A 20,947-nucleotide genomic window follows, 5' to 3' on the forward strand; every position below is an offset into this window, starting at 1 on the left:
GGCACCCTCCCCTCGCCCCCAGCTGGCAGAGACCAGGCGCCGAGCCTTGTTGTCCCACACACACGCGAGAGCAGAAGTTTGTTTTTAAAACAGTGGTGGAGGACAAGAGGTTCCAGTTACGGAAACAAAGCGTCGTCCAGCTTTGGGGAACGTGCCCTTGTGCTTTTTGTTGCTGTTGCTACGAACACGCGGTAAGCCGATGAAGCAGAGACGCCCGGAGAGCTGCACAGCAGCAGAGAAGGGCTGAGAAGTACCAGAAGCCACCAAAGCTGGGTCTCACTTTTTTTTGGGTGATTAGCAGGCTCCTGGTACTACAATGGATAATTTGTGTGGTGTTACCTGAGGACAGACGAAAAAATAAAGCTTGATACCACAAGCACCAGCTTAACCTGTCAAGCTTCGGCTATTTTCTAGTATTTTCCCCATCCAAAAGCCCTGTTACAGATCCGGTACTCCAGCTTTGATCGGCGAGAGAAGACAGAGATCCAGTAGGAAGCACCACTTTGAAAGGTTTAAACTATTTCTAACTCGTTACCTAAAGATGGCAGAAGCCCAACCCTAATCGAAACACGTAATTACACAACGTATATAATTACAGCCCCTAATTTTAATCAGCTATAATCTGAATTGTGCACAAAGAGGGGGAAAAGAAAAGGGATCTTAGCCTAATCCCTCCTGGGCTCCCAAACAGCTTTGACACAGCTGGTAATTTTTCAGCAGATTTACTAGGCTGGAACCTCTCAAAATATGCATTTGATATATCGCCTGCGCCAACATCTCTGCGAGAGGGGCAGATCCTGCTGCCTGCTCACCCGCCGGCTCCCAGCAGAAGGTACGAGCACGCTCCACGCACAATAAGCCAGGTAGAGCTTTCACGGCTTAGTCGAAGCAGGCATAAGCCTGGTGGAACGAAAAGATATTAAAAGATTAGCCCTTGCTTAGTGTCTTGTACGTGGGTAGGCAGAAAAGCCGCTCTCGCTCAGGAGAAAGCAGCGCTGATCCCAGGTACGTCCCGTCAGCTCGCTGTTTGCGATACCCAGTCCACGGTCCCAGGACTGGCGCTGCCGGCAGAGATCGCAAGCCAGGTCATGCTTAAAACGTAAGAATCTTTGTCCTTAGAAGAGAGGACAAAGGCAGCCGTCAGGAAGGCAGAGCGGGGAAGGGCAGCCCCGGCTGCAGCTCCTAGTCATGGTCACGAAGGCAGCAGACAGGTGAGCAGGGGAATACGGGCACCGTGCCACTGCTGCGTGCCAACTTCCTGCACCAACAGAAAAGGTAGCGTTAATCCAAGTCCAGATCACCTGCAGATCTCGCTATCGGACACACAAAAGCGTAGCCAGGGTAAATCATTCTGCTAAGAAGGTCGGGAGAAGAAACAGTGCACAGATACGAATCTGAGAGTGCACCAGAACGAGCCACGGCATAAGGATACACAGCAGCGCAGCTACAGGGGCCACTCTGCCGCTTTGATTTACTCAGGGCCAGGAGCCAAAATGGCAAACGGGGCAACCTCTCAGAGCTCATCACCTGCAGGACTGGCCTGAGACATTTCAAGATAAGAGGATCAATAAGACAACAGCATAGGAGCATGTGCGCAGTCTAAAGATTACACTAGTTTTTCTGTGAAAGGAATAACTTTATTCCATTGACCAGGAATCCCAAGACTGTTCATCAAGACTGCCTATTTTTCCAGTGCCAAATGTCTACATATTAATTGGACAATATCTCCCCGAATGCTCACAGGCAGGCTGCGGATGCTCCTCACTGAACATTTTGTAAGCTGTATAAAAACATTTTCATCCAAAAAGATTGGCAGTAAAAATTACAACATAGAAATGCATCACAATTTACACAAAAACTAGTTTTGTTGAACTCTATTTTCCAAAAAATAATCTTCAGCAGGTTCAAATGACAGCAGCTGGAAACAACGACAAAAAAAAAAAATTGACCAAGTATCATCTTATTGCAAATTATAACCATTGACTTTGTACAAGCGTGAGCAGAACCATGAAAAAGTTTGTATTGGTTTCAAGTATACAGTGGTGATGAGCCATCCCGATGCAATTCTCTTATCAATGCTTCTCTGGGGCTGCGGTAATCGAGGACGTTGTTTCCATAGGAAATAACAGGAACCTGAAGTGACAAGTGGTGCCAACCCATACGAACGTTACCAGCTTCTTCCGTCACCATCACCGCTGTGTACTGACCTCTCGTGATGATTTATGACCCATTAATAAAGTATTAGGGATGGGGGAAGGAAGTAGGGGTGTCCGTAAGAAATGGTTTATTCAAAATTAATTTAAAACATCACATTTAAAATGTCCCAGCACATTCTCAGAAACATTTATAAAATGCTAACTCTGCCATGTGTCTATGAAGACATTGTTTGGAAAAGAAAGTGAGAGATTCACTACAATGCCACCCTTACTTCTTCGCACGCGCAATTTATGACAACGGCTCTCTTAACCCGCAATAAGTTATAAAGCTGTACAGCTGAAATCAGGTCAGATGTTTTCTTCCAACAGTGAAATGACTGGTTAATTTCAATATTAGTGCACAAGAGTGAAAAGCTGTCTGCTGCTTCTTGTTTTGGCAACAGTATGTAAAAAGAAAAAAAAAAAAAGGCACTTTTTGGCTGGTTGTGCCTTTAACTTGGCAAATTTATCAATTCTGGAGGTACCCAGGCACTCCTTAAGATGTCCCCCATTTCTGTGCATGTTTGTTCATATAATTTTTTTTTTTAAAGTAAGGCAGAATCCATAAATAAAGGCAAAAAGCAGTGCAGAAAATGTGACAAACGCAAAATGTACAGAAGATGAAGAGTTAGTTGGCACAAAAGCAGATAGTAGCCAGAGCCAGAAATCACTGAACTGCACTTGACATGGAAAACAAAACTGGGCTCAAATCATCCCAACTGGTTTCCAGTTGTTTGTGAGCAAATCAAAAGAGCTGTGATATTTTAAACGTTGCCTGGTCAAGTGAAAATACAAAGCCAAATCATTCTTTCCCCATGTTAAAACTGCGATAAAATCTGCACAACAGTGTCTCCAACTCACCCAAGGAGTTATTCGTCATATACAACCAATACCAACTTTCTCAGTAATTTCAAAGCATAAGCAAGTGATTGCAGATCACATGATTGAGACTACATTTTATTCAATATGTCTCCAACAAAAATGTTAAAAAAATTTAATGAGTAAAACTGCAACAGAATTCCATCTTAAAGTGCTTTTTTTTCTTTTAAACTACTCATTAATTTTTTTTTTTTTTCCCTCAAATCCACCAACATCCTTTCATAATGAACACCTGCATACCTAGAGAACAAAGCTTTTCTTTTATTGCCCTTCCCAACTGTCTGTGGTTTTCGGAAGGGTAGCAGAAAAGACGACCCATTCCAGAGCTCCTTGCCCAAACCTTTCTGTAAGGAATCACCCTCCTTACAGAGCAATCTTGTCGATCCTTCTCATAAAGAGCTTTACAAATTAGGGAGACATATTAAATACAGAAGTCCTTATGTAAACCCATTCTTTAACTAATATTTTACAATGAAATGTAAGTCATCACACATCTTTACAGAAATTTGAATATTCCTATTCAATATTATCAGAAAGATTAAAAATTTGCCCTCCATACATAAGGGCAAGTCTGTTTCTTTTTTTTCCCTGTATAAAAACCAAAAGAATTTTTTTGCAGCATCACAGAAAAGCAACAGTTTTACATTCACTCATTTAATGTTCACATAAAAATTCAACCACTAGCGTTTGTGTATTTGATAAAATCTTCTTGACAAACTGTTTTCGGTGTCTGGACTGTTGTAAGCTACTGCAGGCAAAGCTGCAGTTTTCTAGAGCATTTATTGATCCGAAGCCTTCGTGGCTAAAAAAATGCTTTTAGCTTTCAGGGAAACAACCTCCTCCAGGACGGCCTCCGATCCTGTAAAGCCACTTCTCTTCCAGACTCTTCCAACAGCATAAGCAACGGGACTCCAGTTTCAGTAGGTACTAGGCATTAAATGTTTGAGTTGATCTGGTTTTGTGTTCACAGGTATCCTCTACGGGTCAACATCATCAAGGTCACTTTTAGGCTCACCGATCATCATAGGAGACTCTGAGCCCTTTCAGTACACACAAGGGATGGGGAGAGAAAGATACAGCACGTTATTTTTGTAAGACGAGCAAGTATTGTGTCTACATTCAGTGATGGTTCTGACCCGAGCCCCAGCAACAAGCTGTCTAACGGAGCAACGCAACAGAAGACAAACACACCCTTATTTCACTGTTACCTGCTGCAGATGTCTCTCTCCGTTCTCGTTAGCTGGACTACTTTCTGACCCGTTACTGCTTCCAGACTGATCCTTCTCATTCAGCAAGGCTGTGGCATAGGCCAGCGTGTCCTGAGTTGGAAATAGTCCAAGAGAGTGTCAGGGGCCATGGTGAAACCTTCACCTCATAATCGTTATTAAATTTTTATATTTTTTTTTAAAGTTGATTCTGAAACAACATAGCTGCTGTAGTGAGATAGTTGAGTCACCACCACCGGTAATTGCGAGGGATTGACTAATATCATCTAAGGGTTATTTTTTTCAGGAACAATGACAGGGTCTGGGCTTCTAAAGGAAGAATGGCCTTAGATGCACTGGAATACACGAAAGTTGCCAAAACCAAAGATGCTAACCAAAAAGCAAAAAAAGAAATAATACAAGTTTAACATCGTCTCCCAAGACTGTGACATACCTGTGCTGAAATTGTGCGCTGGAAGGTTTTTGCTGTTGATGTTTCATTGGATACGTTACTCTGTGGAGCCCAATAGTGTTCAGACATCTGCATAAAAAGCCAAGAAAGCCATGAAATTGCTATACAAGTTTTACACGTGTAAAGCCTCATCCACTTGTGACGGTAGGTGAGCTAACAAGTCTGGCACAAGCTTCCTGAACCCTTTGGCAATGAGCTGGAGATCTGGGGCATAGACAAGTACGTGCTTTTAATGCAGCCAGAACGGTCGGAGGGACTCCTGCCCCTCAACTGAAAACTAGCAATCATCTCCCTCTATTTGGTAGCTGTACCTACGCGCAAGTTACTGGATGCCCGCTGAAGAGTGGTGGATTCAGGGTTTACATGAACCAGTACAAAGTGAAAACGGGGACAGCAGGACTATCCAGACCTGTCAGTTCACTGTGTTTCAAGAGAAGAGCGGCAACAAGTTGTGCCAGCTGCAGTGCAAGCATCCCACTAATTCTGCTTCCAGTATTCAGTACAGTACTAGTTTATGCATCTGCCTGGCAGCAGCTGGGATACCATCGTGCGGTACGTGCAGTGCTGGGAGACCAAGCATTGCCCTGCTTGGCTGCAGGCAAACCTGGGCCAATTCTGCTGAGCTTCAAGTTTCCAAAGTGTCCTTGGGTATTTATTAAAGATGTGTTGGTCAACCTACGTTACGTTTAGAGGGAAGAATAAAATAAAAATATACACACGTAGGAGGAAAAAGCTGTATCTGTCAACAGCTATGTTTTGTGCAAAGCTTCAGTGATTCTGTAAGGAATTCACTCATTTACATGTTTTCTTGCATCAACATGCAGGCAATGGAAAATCGCTTTTTTAGAAAAGGGAAACCACCTAACATGAATGCAGTGGCACTGAAAGCTTCCCATATGGGAAGGAATGATAATCATTACGACCATTCACACTTGGTTTTATTCACTGTACGCACATCTACGCCTGAAACACATGTGGGCCTACTGAAGTTCTTACATGCATCAGATTTAGCTGCATATGAACTGTCCCTGTAAAAAAAATGAAGTAGCTTGTATTTTGCCTTAAGAGTCATCTCAAAGGGCCATATAAAGGATGGAGATTTCATAACTCTCATTGTAAACAAAGTGGCAGCTGTTCTGGAAAGTTACAGCCAAAGTACCTTTTTCTGTAGCCACTGCACAGCCCAACTCCAGTGGTGGGAATTCTCCTTGAAATAATCTTTCGCAGTAGGGCACCTTGGAAATTGAAATGACATTAATTAGTCACAAACAAGGCATTCTGGTAACCTTGAAAAAAAAAAAATAAATTCAAGGCTTCTCTTTCTTTGTGCTGCTGCCCCCTGTATGTAGCATTATCATTGCAAACTCTGACCCAAACTGTACAACTGTAGTTTACAACTGTCAACAGTACAACTGTACTAACTGAATTAGCCAGAGCAATAACGCCTAGTGAAATTTACGTGAAGTAGTCTACTACACAGATTCATGTACTTCAGAACCAGGCTTTATCAGGACATATGCCAAGTTCCAACCAAAGTGAATTCAGGAATCATAATATTTCAAAAATCTGGGACAGTTTCCTTATGTTTGTTTTTAATGCTGGGCTCCTGCTCTACAGGATGTAGCTGACCTTTGTCTTTATAAACAACAACTATGGGTTCTTATCTGAAATCCACCTCAGGTAACTAATCAGTAAAGATTTCACTTCATACGGAGACATGTACTATCAAGACCTTTGAGCACCACTTACATCACAGTAAAAAAAGATAAAGCTGATCAAAAGTAGACAGAGCGGCAGCCTAAATAGTTACAGAGGGGCCTACGGTAGGGATGAGGTTGAATTCTGAAAACCTGATTACTCACTTCTGAGCCAAAGTAACAAGGAACTTGACACACTGGTAACAACGGCTGCTGTCCACATGGTTGCTGTGGTGCATCAAGGCTGTGGGGAGACACACATGGATTAAAAACCACAATTCAGATATCTGCGTACCAGCCAGTCCAACACATACCAAAGATGAAGCTAAAATTTTAACTTTTTCTACAGATGTTAGCATGAATATTTGTGTTAAACACACTGCTCTACTGCCGGCAGTTTTGCTCACTTCCACAACTCTATTGGATTAAAAATAGATCAAAGTGAAAATGCAGTAATTCTTTCAAATGCAGTACCTGAATTTTAAACAGTTCTCTCCTAATGCGTTTATTCCTCCCTTATAATCCATTCTACGTTAGATAATCGCTATGGTTACATCTATCTGTAGGAAAAAATATTTGTTTCAAAGCCCTAAAAACAGGCCAGATCACCAACTGCCACCTGGATCAAAACTTGCAAAGCTAGAAGAATATTTAGAGCTTCTTCATACAAGCAAGCATAGCAAAATTCAACAGCCGTGAATCTCCTATGGGAGACCTGGGCAAAACCCCAGGCCATTCCTACCAGGAAGTTTTCTGTACTGTGAATTCCCACGTCCTGTCACAAAATTCTTTGACTGAGGAGAAGTACAAAGATTTCCATGGAGCTGCTGCAATCAGATTTGCTACTCCAAAACTGCTCTGTCCATAGGAGTCACCAAGAACGCTGTAGTGAAACTTCTTAAAGTAGGCAAACAATTTCTAGAGAACTACAAATTGACAGTTTTTCTACCAAGAAAGCACAGCAGAATAAAGTCACAGCACTGGTGTACTGCAAATTATGCACAGACACCTTCTTGAGGACCACAGAAAACTATTTTTTTTTGCTTATTTCCTTTCTTGGGAATAAAACAAGCCAATGCGACTGATAGGTCCTAGTTCACGTGCAGAGAGACTGGATGCTGTTCAGTGCCGTTTGAAAGGAACTCCAAGGTAAAACTACAACTTTCACTCCCAAAACTCACAGCAACTCTTGTAAAATATGTATGATTTAATAACATTACACAAAAAGTCTTCAACATAAAAATCTAGTTGAATAATTACACCTCTCCTTTGTAGAGGAAAGAAGGTCACGTATTGCTCGAGTTACAGAATAGGACTGGTCCAAGTGGGACCAATTTGCCCAGAAATAAAATAACCACTTAGCTATTCTCTTACACTGCTGCATATTATCTCCTCTTCTATCAGTCATACATGGAAACTACTAAACAGAAGAGCACTGAAGACATGAGAGGAATAAAGAACAGAGCTAAATATTCCTTCTCACTAAAACAAAATCCAAAATAACTTAAGGTGAAAGCCACAACCTGAAGCAGCTCCTCATCCAAGCAGCTATGAAAGAGACACCCAAGCTGCACTAACTCATCAGAGGTGCTCTTTGAGCACCATGTGGCTCCCCCACATTTCTCTTGCACACAAAACATCTCCTGATTCATACGAAGTAAGCTCTCATCACTTCTGGGACTCTTCCATTGCTTTTGAATGCTTTAGAAACTTCACTTCAGTCACGCTTCTGTATCAAATGGAGAGACAACACTTTATAGGAACAGCACCAAATGGGAGCCACCTGACAGGTTATGAGGCTGTCCTGCAATTAGTAGTGGGTTTTTTTAATGGCAATTAGGATGCTGACAAAACAAAAAGATTGGCAGTTTCTTGAAATACATAGGAGATAAAAATTAATTTTTAGGGTTACAGGATTCAAAGAGTTAGTCTGTTATATTTATCCAAGGTGCCCCCCCCATTATGTATACACTGTGATCTGCTTCTTATTTCAAAAAGTGGCGCTCTTGCCAACCTCTTGGTTAAGGTCCTTAATGTCACTTCTTAATGTAAATATCACTCTTCTCTGGGTTCACTGACTGCTGTTGTTGGAGATAATTAATTTTTCACAGTTAAATTCCTTTCCAGTTTGCTGTTACTATAATACTCTAATGCTTATTTTGGATTTTCTTAGAACATTTTGTGGGGTGGTGGTGGCTAAATCAAATAGTGCAGAGCTGTTTTCCCTAAGAAGTTAAACAGTTTAGAAGGATTAGAAACTAGGAGATGATATGAACCATCAAAAACATAAGGGTCAGTAGGAGACAGGAGTGTTCACCCACTGGCTTACTTGCCTATTAATCCATTTTCAGTTTCAAAGGCAAATTTGATGCGCTCAACTTGTAATGGGTCTTCAATAACCTGTTAGGAGAGAAGATGATCAATATAAGCAAGCTGTGTGCTATACCGGTATCTATTCTACGAAATGATTTTAATCACCTTAACATGAAATACAAATAAGACTTGTGAAGTTTCTTATAGCACCGGATTATCAAGACAACAATTTAAAAAGTAGTAAAAACTCCAAACTGAAGGATTAAAGTTGAGACTACCAATGCAGTCCTGACTTTTTTCATTATGCATCAATACAAAAACCTATCCTGTACAAATCTTTACCCTTCACCTACCAGTATCTCATGGAGTAACTGGAATATGTTTTTCAGTTCATGAGGCGGAGCAGTTTCCAGCTGAGTCTGCATGCAAGAAGTATAAAGTTACTTAGTAAAATATGCTGATGACGCAAAGAGTTACAAAACAGCTTTACAGATTTTTTGAAAATTTGTTTTAAACAGTAAAAGCTTCAAAAAAAAAGAAAAAAACACAAACCACCACCAAACCCCAAACTCACAAGGCTCTGCCCCCAAATCCAATGAACTGTGCTGACTGTCCTGCAGATCCCAGTGCCATCACAGCTCACAAGACACAGTATGACCAAAGCCTAAAGAAACACTTAGGCTTATCTTGGTTATCTCCATACCTTGATGAAGTGTAGCACAGTAAAGGAAAAGTGCTCATTACAAAAGCAGCAGTACACCACCATCTCAATGAGAACCGACAGAGATCCGGTGAGCTCTCGCAACGCGTACATCACCTGATGGAAAGATGCAAACAATTTCAGACACAGCCATACAATTATTTCTAAGAGATGGATCAACTCGATTACAGAATGTTACTCTTTTCCAGGAAGCATGCTGTTTTTCCCCCCAGCACAGCCCAGTGAGCCAAACCCCCTGTCTTATAGCACTCCATTCAGCTCCTGCTGCCCACCTCCAAGGGTCCGGTCAAGCACGATCCATTAAGTCAGAGCAACCCAAGTTAGCGCCTCCAGCTGACATATGGTAACTGACCACATGGGCGCTTGCAAAACATGTTCAGCTGTTTTTGCTAACTTTGTAAACTCTCTACCCAGACCCCTAAGTTTAGAGATATACTGGAAAAGAAGAAGGTGTCAAGAAGAAACCAAAGCTGCCTTCTTGTTTAGGCTCAAAATAATAACCACTTACTCCCTGGCTGGCTACTTTTTAATATTCAGCTTTTTTCATGTAAGGATACTTCAAGGAAATAACATTAGAGCAGCTTTTAGGTTCAAGTAAGGCAGAATTTATAACTGATACCTCCATTAAGTAAGGTTTTCCCTCAGACAGGAATAACAAGGCTTCCACTTCTTCATGGAGCGTCAAAAGTGGACCTGAAGCGGTGATGCTTAGAGGTGGACGCTGCTTAAAGAGACCAGGAGCTATAATAGCAAATACAAAAACAATCCACTAATAAATCAGATTGTTCTACACACCTCGAAGACGCTGCTACTCATTTGGTACCATGTCATCCCTAATGCCATTCATCTCAACTAGCTTATCGCTTGAATGGTACCACTCCAAGTAACAATCTCCTGCACACTACAGTGTCATTTACGTTAGTGACAACATAGGGAAAGGCAAGAAGGCCAAAGCAAAACGTCTGCATTTACTATCACTACTTTGAGCTTCACCTTCATTCCCAATCACTGTTGCACATTCATCACATTCAGAATGTTTATCATCCTTCTTTATGTTTTTTGACTGCCTCCCAACTCCAGAAACTTTTAACTCTATACATAAAATCAAGTTATTCTTTTAAAAAGACAACTTTCAATTCCTTCTTCAGGAAACTTAAAAGATCTCAACTCACTCCTTTATCATCTTGATTTCATGGAATACCAGGTTGGAAGGGACCTCAAGGATGATCTGGGTCCAAACTCGTCAAAAGCACAGCCCAGACAAGATGGCCCAGCACCCTGTCCAGCCGAATCTTAGCAGTGCCTAATGCTGGGGAATCCACCACTTCGCTGGAGAGATTTTTTTCCAATGGCTGATGGTTCTCATGGTGAAAAATTTTCCTCTTGTGTACAATCGGAATCTCCCCTGGAGTAACTCGTACCCATTACCCCTCATTGGATATCTCTGTCTCTCATAAGAAATATCTAGGAGAGTATTTCGTTGCTTGTTATTCAGTACCTCTGTCTACTCCCCTTTGGACTGGCAGAAGGCTTAACAAATCTAAGCAAAATACAGCCTGTTAGGCTGCAAATCTGTCCCAGACAACAACAACACAGCTTGATTTACTCACATGAGGAAAGACAGACCTTTTAGGCATATGGGGGAGGGTAGAGGGCATAATAATGTTAATATAAAGATTTGCCCCCCCCCCCCCCCCCAGTGGCTGTAACACTATCTGTTTACCACAGCCTCTCAGTACATTTACAGCAAAATAAAGAGTAATTAAATATACGCCTTAAATTCAAAGTGATTGTATTTTTCCTCACTGATATTAAATTACTCCCGAAGTAACTGAAATGCAAAGCCACCAAAGTGTAAAAACACAATTCTTACCAACATTTCTTTGTGAGGAGACGTCCGAGTGCAAAACAAGTAGTGCTACAGTATTGTGAAGATACCCAAACTCACGTGCTTGTGCTGAACTCCACCTGCGATTCTGTTTGAGGCAAAAGAGAGATTTAATTAACTTTTGATTGGTTGATTTAGTCAACTTCTGCTAAGTCAAAACCAAGCAGTGTCCTTAACAGCCCACCACCACGTTCTAATGCTTTGAAGTTGGTAAAAATTTTGTTATTATCTCACTTCTGCCAACACAGCTATTTTCATGTTAACTCCACATAGTTATACAGAGACTTGCACGAATTTTATAGAATAATCCAAGGAGTAGTCCCTTTTACTGCATGAAAAGTATTTATCCATAATTTAGATGTGGCAAAACCAGAGGTGGACAAACCACAGCACAGAAACACATGCTACGTAAGCTTTACCTGATTACTCTGCCGGTTGGGGCCAAGGAGAAAGTTGATCATGTGCCTCAAAGCAGAGTGTCTGAGAAGAAGACTGCTAGCCCTTATACCCTGCTGCTTGGACAACAACAAAAAGTTACATTCCTGTGCAGGTAGAGAATTAACGCTCTAGGGAACAGAAGTAAAATGCATAGGCTACACACCGCGTTTCCTACTCTAAAGGAAAAAGTCATGCAGATCAATAAGCTACAGCTCTAAAACCTGTCTCATTATATAGAGCACATTATATAAACCAGACCAGAATCAGCATATGCAAACAAATGTCCTATAAAACCCAAAACATAATGAACAAAGAATAGGGGAATATAAAGAAACCATACTGGGGTGAACAGCACAGTCCAGTCAGTTATTCTGTTTCCTGCAGGACAGAAATCCCAAATGCTTGCTTTTATTTTTTTATTTTTTTTTTTATTTATTGATTTTTTTTAAAAAGAACAGTGAAAAACGCCCCTCCAAAACAGAAACCCAACATTCAGACTTTGGGAATGACATCTTCAATAGGTATACTCTATTTGTATATTTTTGTGTGATTTTATCCTAATCAAAGCCATTTACTTTTCAAAAACAGAAAAAAAAAAGAAAACTCAAATAAAAGTTCTGGAAGTGTTTCACTGGGCTGCTTAAACCTCCTATGAATATGGATGACTAACTGATTTTACTACCGTCCTTTAAAATTAAAAAAGCATGGAAAAAATAATGATTTCTTACCTTCTGTACAAAGTTGTTGAATAGCAAAAAGTACTGAGCACAGTTTTTACAGTTTTCAGGTACATCTTTATCCAGCAGAGCAAGTAGCACCTCCAATAACTGATGTAGACTTTTTAACTGTGAAAACAATTATTAATTTGAATTTAAACAGTCATCTACTGCTTAAAAATAAAAGTTTCGCATATCACAGTTAAGGTATGGTCAACAAAATCATACGTATGGTCAGATACGCTTGCTGTGATGAATATGAATAGCTAACAAAGGATCGCAGCCTTCTCATTTTAATTCTTCTGAATGAACGCTGCATATATTAACAGGAGAGTAATGAAAGCATTGGAATGTAGGTAAATTGCTCAAAGAGGTGGAACTCAGCACTTACATAAGTTTGCAATATTTTTAAAGCAATTCAAATTACTCCTCAGAGTGAACTCGCGTTCAAACATTACAATCATTACAGTAATGCAAAATAAACCAGGTTAGAAGTCAACTGTCACTCAAGATCTCATCTTAGCATACGATCACACCCAACTACGCAAAAAGCAATGTTAGCGTTTAGTTTGCATCGAAGTACGCACTGGTATATAATTTATTACATCTCAGTTAACAGATAGTAACTAACAGCCAAGAGGAAGTTACCAAAAATTATCAAAAACTATATTATAACTGTTCATCTCCCAACTACTGTACGTGGTTTCTAGGACCACATAGCAATCTTTCCTAAAAGCTCTAAATAAGATAAACTTTCTTAACAGAAGCCTATACAACTGTAGTGCCTTCCATCCACGACGCTGGATGAAAAACAATAGACAGACCCCAAAAACTGGATAAGAAACCCCATTCTATTGCATCTAGTATTAAAATTGGGTGGAAAAAAGAATTATTTCAGACTTAAAAGTGTCCAAGCCCCCACTGACAACTTACAGGAACACACCAGAACACAGATAACACTTCTGGCTGCGTTCTCTTAATACAAATGGTTTGGTCCACGTATCCCAAGGGAAATAAGTAAATCTCAGACATTTTACAAATGACTCCTTTTCACAAATTTCCTGCTGGGTTTTCTTACAATAATAAGATCAGTCAAATGTAACAGAGTTACACTTCCTAGACTTACTTGCCAAGATTTTCTAATAGAAAATGAAACCTTTGGACAACAACCATAGCTATGGCCTGTCTCTAGAACAAGATAGCTCAGTTACTACTGCCGTAGCATTCTGAGTGAGGAAGGAGAATCAGTTAAAAATTAAGCTAATTTCTGGAATGTCTCTGTTACAGAAAGAGAGAATAAATCTTAAGAAAACGCTGTTTCCAAACTATTAAAAGAATATGTGATGACAGTTTATAAGACAAGCTGCAATCAGGCAAAACTGTTCGTAACTAATACTTTGAACTTAAATTCTGAGAATTACAGAGCATGTTACCTCCTAGGGTAGGAGCAGACAAGCATTAACCTATTCAAGAAACGAAGTGCTACAAGCACCATCAAGATTACAGCCTTTAATCTTGTCATTTACAAATGACACAGCATTGACTGCAAACACAGCAAGAGCCATCGGGTAAAGAGATCACTGGTGATGAGGTGACACTAACCTTCTCCTGATAAAGCAAGGCACTGTCGAGGGTTTTTTCAAGAATAGTGGCTACAGCAGCTCGCACCTCTCTCACGCTGCATTCCAGGAGGAAAGTCCTGGAAGATAAAAGGCGAAGCTGCAAAGAGAACTGGAATCAACGTGTACACACGGTTGCTAAGATTAAATGTGGTGGTTATTACTTTAAAAAGGGTAACAGTCCGGATACTTCTTGTATTGTATTTCTGTGGATAAGCTTTAACTTATTTTCCTGCACTCCCGTTTGTCACTGTAATACTACTTTATGCTTATTCATTCAAATAACAAAAGAGCTAAAACTAAAATCTATCACAGGATCCTGTCTTTCAATGCAACTTCAAAGATAACATTTTCTTTACATTGACGCGTCTCTCTAAGTGTGTCAGTTCTCCAAGAATTTGCCTTAGGTGTTATCAAAATACCTATTATCTGATCTGAGCTGCTGAGAAAAATTCTTTCCAGTTTATCTGTGATCTTTGTCAGCTAAGTATTTATTTTACCCCAAACACTTTTACCACATTCTCCTTTCCCACCACTTGGAGGAGTGACTAGATATAATCTTAAACACATTCCAAGGCACTTCACTGAATTAAACACCTGCATCCTCCTCCACATACACTGCACTATTTTATTAGATTTTCAGAATTACTCAGAAAGCTGCAGAATCAGAGAACATACTAGAAATAAAAATGTAAGTCATTATCTGGATTGTTTTTGTAAAGAATGTGCACAGTCAACTCTTTGGGAATACAGCGGTATAGGCCAGATCATGTTATTAGGAAGCTTTATCCATACTTGTGACGCAAAAACCTAAGACAAAATTACCAGTACTTACTTTACAAGCTCCCGGCCCTCTGGCCCGACGAAATATTCAACTAACCACTGACAAGCGTCAATGCTTTTGGAGAGCAGCGCATCTATGGTGGCAATCCATTCTTCCGTATCAGCCCTTTAACAAAACACGGACAACTGTCAGTCATCAAAGAGAAAAAACACCTCCAAAACCTAAGCCATGCTTCTTGTCTGCCAAATAGAAAGAATTTTTACTTTAATTGAACATACATTAGATACCTTAAGACAAAAACACTTAGAGAACTATTTTGGAACAACCTGCTGTCTTTAAATCCATTAAAGCCTTTCCATGCCCAAACCACTACCACCAAAATGATGGACAGCTGGGAGAGGCGGTAAAACTCGGATTTCTTTGCCATGGGATTCCAATACAAAGCAGAAATGTATTGCTACTCCTGTCTATGCTACCCGCAGTATTTCAAGGTGCAGTAGGTGTAACAAGCACAAAAACGTCAGAATATGTTGTTACAGCAACCAGAACAAGGCCTTACCTGAGTTTCTTCTTGGTTCGGAGATAGGTTTGGAAGAGGAACTGGACTGCCAGCTGTAAGCTCACCTTTGCCATGCACGGATAATAAGGATGTTTTACCTTAGTCTGAAAGAAACACCAAGTTTACTTCAGAGCAGAAGTATGCCTGCAGTACGTACACTGCTGCTTAAATACACCAACATGTTTTATCCAAGTAATTAAATTCATTTGGAAAAAATAAAACAAAGTGTTTTTCTGCGCTAAAACAGTCTCCGGTGCTGACTATGCTAGTTAACAAACATGCTAAAATAGGAACAAACGTGCTGTAAGGCCCACTAGATCTGTGGATTTAATACATTTAATAAATGCTGGTTTGTTTATTAGTCCATTTAGAAAAACTTCATTAGTAAACTGTATTTACAACTAAAGTCTATCAACTTTGAGGTGGCTAACACCAACTTTTGAATCCCCCATACAGAGAGGAATTTCTGTCCCCCTAGAGCTCAGTTTGCATCATTAAAAAAGGTGTTATTTCAGAAATTTTACTATGACACAATGATGTTTCTCCCACTACTAGAGCAGGAGGCTGGAATCAGCTTTGAGACAGATGTTATCGGTGTGAAAAATTACTGGAGACAATGAATTGCTCAGCTAGAAAAGTAAAATCACGTCAACCCTTCCCTTCTACTTTTCCTGGTTGTGACCCTCTTAGCTTCTGTGTCCCGTTCTACCCAATATATTCTGAGTACTCCAAGATTGAAGTCTAGGTACTTACAGCATTCAGTGAAGCTAACGACAGAACAAAACTGAAGTAGTCACTACTGTACACATCTCTGTTCTTCATAAATTTCAAGTTTTCATCTCTCACCATCTGCAAAAGAAAATTTTTTTTGCCTTCTTTTTAAAATGTCGTCAAAGTATATTTCTCTAACTAAAGTTGCACCTTTTATGTAAATACGTGCGGTGTTTAAAAACCAGTGTCAGACCTATTCTGCTCACACTCTGAATCACTACTTCAGTGGAGCAGAAAATACATATAGGAGACTTAGAAGTGTTGTATAAACCAGTGATTTTCTTCCAAGGATATTACAAAACACAAGACAACAGATGAGAGACTTAATCATTGTGTCATTAAGGGAAAAGAAAAAGGAAGAAGCTGCCGATAAGTTCTATTTTTTGCTTGCTTTTAATAAAGAAGCGAAGAGAACATCCTTCAAACCTGAAAGGCATGCTTAGCAAATTTACATGTACGGAGCAAGGAGCCACAGTGTAATTACAAGCTTCGGCCACAATAATGTACTTAAATGCCAAACCTCTCTTTTTTTCAAATGAGATTTTGCTGAAAGACACTCAATAAATTTGAGCCAAGTTCTTTTTACTGTAATAATACAACCCTGGATACAAGAAGACCTAAAGTGATTATTAATGCCCTGATACAGCCCATGCAGAGGGCTATACAGAGCCTGCACAGTTTATTCTGACCATATGTGCCGTAGGCTCTCCTGCACCTGTGCACATCAGCCGGATGGTGTGTGTTCAGAAGGCCAAATACATACAAGACTGTATCCTCTCCTTTACAGATCTAGAGCTGTGGGCCTACAGACTGAGACCTTCCTCTTATGACAGCTACCCGATACCCAGGTTCTACTGTCCTCTCACTGCTCTGCCAATGCCATCACAGCTCCATTTTCACTCCTGACTTGCAAAGTTGCCTTCAACATCCTTGTTTTCCCCTTTTAGAACATATTCAACATCACATAAACTAACAGACATGAAGAGAATTGAAGCTAGTTTTGATTTCTCTTCTCCCCTTTTTCATTCTTGTGAACTCAAGAACTAGAGGATGACTGTAATTTGCCATCTTCTCCATTCTTCCTCAAGTCTACTTCAAATGAAGCATCTTCTCTGCTCTCATCTCTCTCTGCTTGCATGCTGACTGCTGCCATTACCTCATGTTTCACTAATTTGCCTGCAGTTTCTTCAAAGCAAAGAATGATGGGTCAAAATTCGTGAGAAGGGACAGCAAAACTTACAACAGTGTACCACCAAGCAGCTTGTTAATAACGTTATGTCAGACTCCAGAACTATTTTCTAGCTTTGCTTTCAATAAGGGAATTGCTTCACGGCCACATTCAAAGTTACTGTGTTGCTCTTACTATGTGCTTAAATTTCCTCCAAGTAGGGTATAGTTGACACTTTGGGAGCGCTCTACCTGATATATCCGCACAGGCATTTTCTCTACAAAAAGTCCCTTTTTTTCTCCTTTTCGAACCAGCTTGGTCAAGATGGAGAGGCGGTCACTGTTGGGCCTGTGGGGTCGAGGTGATGACTGGGGTGAAATTTCTGGTGAAGACGGGGCAGATCTGGAATATATACAAGCTCAAGGTGAATAATGAAACCCCGTGACAAATCTACAGTTCGAGTTTAAGATTATATTGGCTGTACTGAGATTTTAAGGCAAATTTAGATGACAGTCTATATATTTCTTGAGGCTGCGGGCTGTCAAGTCAGCTTGAACTTCTTACTGCAATAGTGACAGCAGTATGGAAGGGGAAAATTTAAAAGCAATAAAAGACTATTCATTAAGCAGCTTAAAAAACAAACCAAAACAACAGAAGTTTTGTATACTCCTTTGTCAAATGGGAATTATTAATTTCTTAGTTCTGGAGATAGAGTATGGATGTCAACGTAAGAGAAACCTTTACAGACAGAAAAAGAACTTACAACGAGAGGTCCTCAGCTTCTTGACGCACAACACTCACTCGACTTTTCTTTGGTAAGACCGGAGAGTTCTGATCAGACACTCTCTGGTAAAACAGCATATAGGCATTCCAGTAGCGCCGACGCACATCGGGGTAAGGGTTAGCTGATGGGAGAAAAGGCATTCGATGAAGGCCTTGAAGGTTTAGTACCCGTTTCATTCTTATAGGGAAGTGAAACTGGGTGTACAAGTAACACACACCGTGGCAGTATAAAGTATTTGTCAGACCAAAACATCAGTCTACGTTAGCAAGTAACAAAAACCTGAATTCTAAAATATTTTTGCAAAAAAGCATATGTATTTTAAAAGGATAATGATCAGAATTGTGAAACAAGTGAATATTGGTGGAAATGTATTTGGAATTAATTCCTTAAAGCATTGAAAAGTTTAACTATATGATGCCAAACCTTGTTCTATGCACAGTTATTTTCACTAGCCAAAAATATACACAAAACTGGCCTTTTTTTTTTTTTTTTTTTTTTTTTACACTATTTTAACAAGGTGCCATTTTACTTTTGAATCTCCTCTGCTACTAAGTCTACAAAGTGCTGAACAACAGTGAATATGGTTCAACCAATATTAGGCCCTATACAAGCTGTTAGGTCCTTCAGTAAATGGATGACTTTAGGAAAAAACTGCTTCTGAAGGATTTTTAGACCAAGTAATTCAGGGCAGATATAATGGACCGAGCTCTACCTCTACTGAGAACCCCTATGAAACATAAAGCTAATGTAAATCAATTTGTACTTCTGCTTACATTGGTCATAGACTTTAGGTCTATACTCTCCACCAAAGCATTCATATTCCAAGGTTTCATCAGTTAAATCAAATTCTTCGACAACAGTGTCGTTAAATTTATACCACTTTCCTTTTCCACATCCCCTGTGATCGAAACAAAACAGAAACAGAGTTACTTGATTGTCTAGTAAAAAAACCAAATCACCCTGAACACCCTAGAAATGAAAACCCTTAACTCACATTTGACAGTAAATAGAAAGCTTAGTTCAATTAATGTCAAAGTTACATTTTAAAAGAGTAAGCTTGATTAAAAATGTGAGAAGCACATCACCTGCAAGTGTCATAGGAAGCCCTCAAACTGCAATACAAGGTACATCAGAATTCCTGAGCTTTTATAATATGGTGTCCCATATTATTGTGTTATTGTCTTAACACCCAAGACAGTAAGAAATGGGTGTTAAGAAGGGAAGAGTGCTTCCGATAGAGCTCTGAATGGCTCACGATACCTCCGCAAAACAATAGTCTTTAGATGGTGCTCAAACCCTCCAATCAAATCTTCTCATCCATTACCTCCTGTCCTTTATAAAGGAGTAGTAGTGCCCTGCATGTGCCTGGCCACTGTGAACAATCACACCAACAAGCTCATAGTTTTCTGTAGGGGCAACTTTCTTCCTTGGGGAGCCTCCGCCTCCTTGATCTGTGTTTCTACCATTGTCCCCCACTTCCGAGGATGAGTCCTGGCGAGCCATCCCTGACACAGTGTAAGGTTCCATGTTCAGCATCCAGGGAAACTGTATGAAGAGACAGTTCACATTAACTATGAGATTATATTGCGTACATGTTTAGTGTAATTTTATGAGAATGGTATTAATACTTCCCACATTGGGAACATCAAAAGAAAACATGGTACTTCAACTTTTTATCCTTCTGACACAGAAGTTAAATAAAATGTCGTTACGAAGGTTTTTGCTCTTGCTTCCTGAAAGGACCCTGACAGTGTCAGAGACAAGGAAAGCTCTAAGGAAACGTACTTATTTTCTGTAGCGTGATCATGTTGTAAATGTACCATGTACTCAAAATCCCTGTATCAAAACGTGGGGAAACGAAGGGAGAATGAATAGGAAGACTGAGAGTCCACTCCACTGTCCACTCCACAAAGCAGCAGGGTGGGGGGGTGTATGCTATACAGAAAAGTTTTCTTACCCTTATTTGTTCATCATATTTAATAGAACGTCCACTCTCCCAGTCAAAGCCAAATCTCATCAGATGAATCACCAACAGGCTAGGTAAAACCTTAATGCATGTGCGCTTCACTGTAGTTCTCTTAAAAAGAAAAAAAAAATATCACCTCTATCTATATACCTCAAGCATTCTATAGAATTATTCTACAGATGCACAATTCCAGCTGTCTCAAACAGATGCACAACGCAGAGGCAGGATGACCATAATACGTACAGATAGGGTACTATTACAGAGTTTGTGCAGTGGGCTGGTATGTTACAGAACATTTCACCATCCTTCTAAATGTTCAGTCTACAATATGAGTTACAGGGAACAAAGAATGCTATCTGCATGGATTAATGGATTTAACCTTTTGAATATGTCTTCAGCATAGAAAGTGTTAAGCAGTATCTAAGCATGGCTTCTGTGAACCATGTAATGCTTAAGGAAATACCAAGCTACAGCTGAGGCTTCTTTCACATATGTTAAGAACCAATACCTTTTCTTTGCACTTTTCACAGTAGTACGCATTGCTTCCTTCCAGAACTTCTCCTCTAACAAACTGATCCAATGATATTTCCAGACTTTGACATGAAGTCACACCTAGGTTGAGAGCCATGAAGGCTTCCTCACGCTCATACCTAAATTTAAGAAGAAAAATAGTCAAGGCATTGACAGAGTAGAACCTATCCAACTTGCATTAACAAGACATAGGAAAGAATACTGCGTTTGCCCCATAGCTATCAACAGCTGTGATGCTCAC

The 20,947-nt window shown here is 40.1% G+C and overlaps 1 protein-coding gene across 5 annotated transcripts in view; it reads right to left on the reverse strand.

The window, feature by feature from the left end:
- Window positions 1-3,278: 3,278 nt before the first annotated feature.
- Window positions 3,279-20,947, reverse strand: part of USP24 (ubiquitin specific peptidase 24) — a 64,283-nt gene continuing 46,614 nt past the window's right edge. For 3 of the 5 annotated variants that reach the window (XM_074598878.1, XM_074598880.1, XM_074598882.1), the window contains 22 exons: window positions 20,684-20,825; window positions 20,167-20,286; window positions 19,534-19,754; window positions 18,983-19,107; window positions 18,189-18,330; window positions 17,677-17,827; window positions 16,240-16,335; window positions 15,487-15,590; window positions 14,979-15,092; window positions 14,127-14,223; window positions 12,537-12,653; window positions 11,790-11,885; window positions 11,356-11,458; window positions 10,102-10,223; window positions 9,465-9,578; window positions 9,115-9,180; window positions 8,782-8,848; window positions 6,614-6,692; window positions 5,911-5,986; window positions 4,734-4,820; window positions 4,283-4,393; window positions 3,279-4,114 (listed from right to left, as the gene is read on the reverse strand). In XM_074598878.1, the coding sequence (XP_074454979.1) occupies window positions 4,052-4,114; window positions 4,283-4,393; window positions 4,734-4,820; window positions 5,911-5,986; window positions 6,614-6,692; window positions 8,782-8,848; window positions 9,115-9,180; window positions 9,465-9,578; window positions 10,102-10,223; window positions 11,356-11,458; window positions 11,790-11,885; window positions 12,537-12,653; window positions 14,127-14,223; window positions 14,979-15,092; window positions 15,487-15,590; window positions 16,240-16,335; window positions 17,677-17,827; window positions 18,189-18,330; window positions 18,983-19,107; window positions 19,534-19,754; window positions 20,167-20,286; window positions 20,684-20,825 (2,413 nt within the window). In that variant the 3' untranslated portion in view covers window positions 3,279-4,051. The remainder of the gene's footprint in view (window positions 4,115-4,282; window positions 4,394-4,733; window positions 4,821-5,910; window positions 5,987-6,613; window positions 6,693-8,781; window positions 8,849-9,114; window positions 9,181-9,464; window positions 9,579-10,101; window positions 10,224-11,355; window positions 11,459-11,789; window positions 11,886-12,536; window positions 12,654-14,126; window positions 14,224-14,978; window positions 15,093-15,486; window positions 15,591-16,239; window positions 16,336-17,676; window positions 17,828-18,188; window positions 18,331-18,982; window positions 19,108-19,533; window positions 19,755-20,166; window positions 20,287-20,683; window positions 20,826-20,947) is intronic. The other 2 variants (XM_074598881.1, XM_074598879.1) reach the window with 1 other exon arrangement.

This window comes from Larus michahellis, chromosome 8 (genome assembly GCF_964199755.1).
Source record: "Larus michahellis chromosome 8, bLarMic1.1, whole genome shotgun sequence".
In the NCBI taxonomy this organism is placed as follows: domain Eukaryota; kingdom Metazoa; phylum Chordata; class Aves; order Charadriiformes; family Laridae; genus Larus; species Larus michahellis.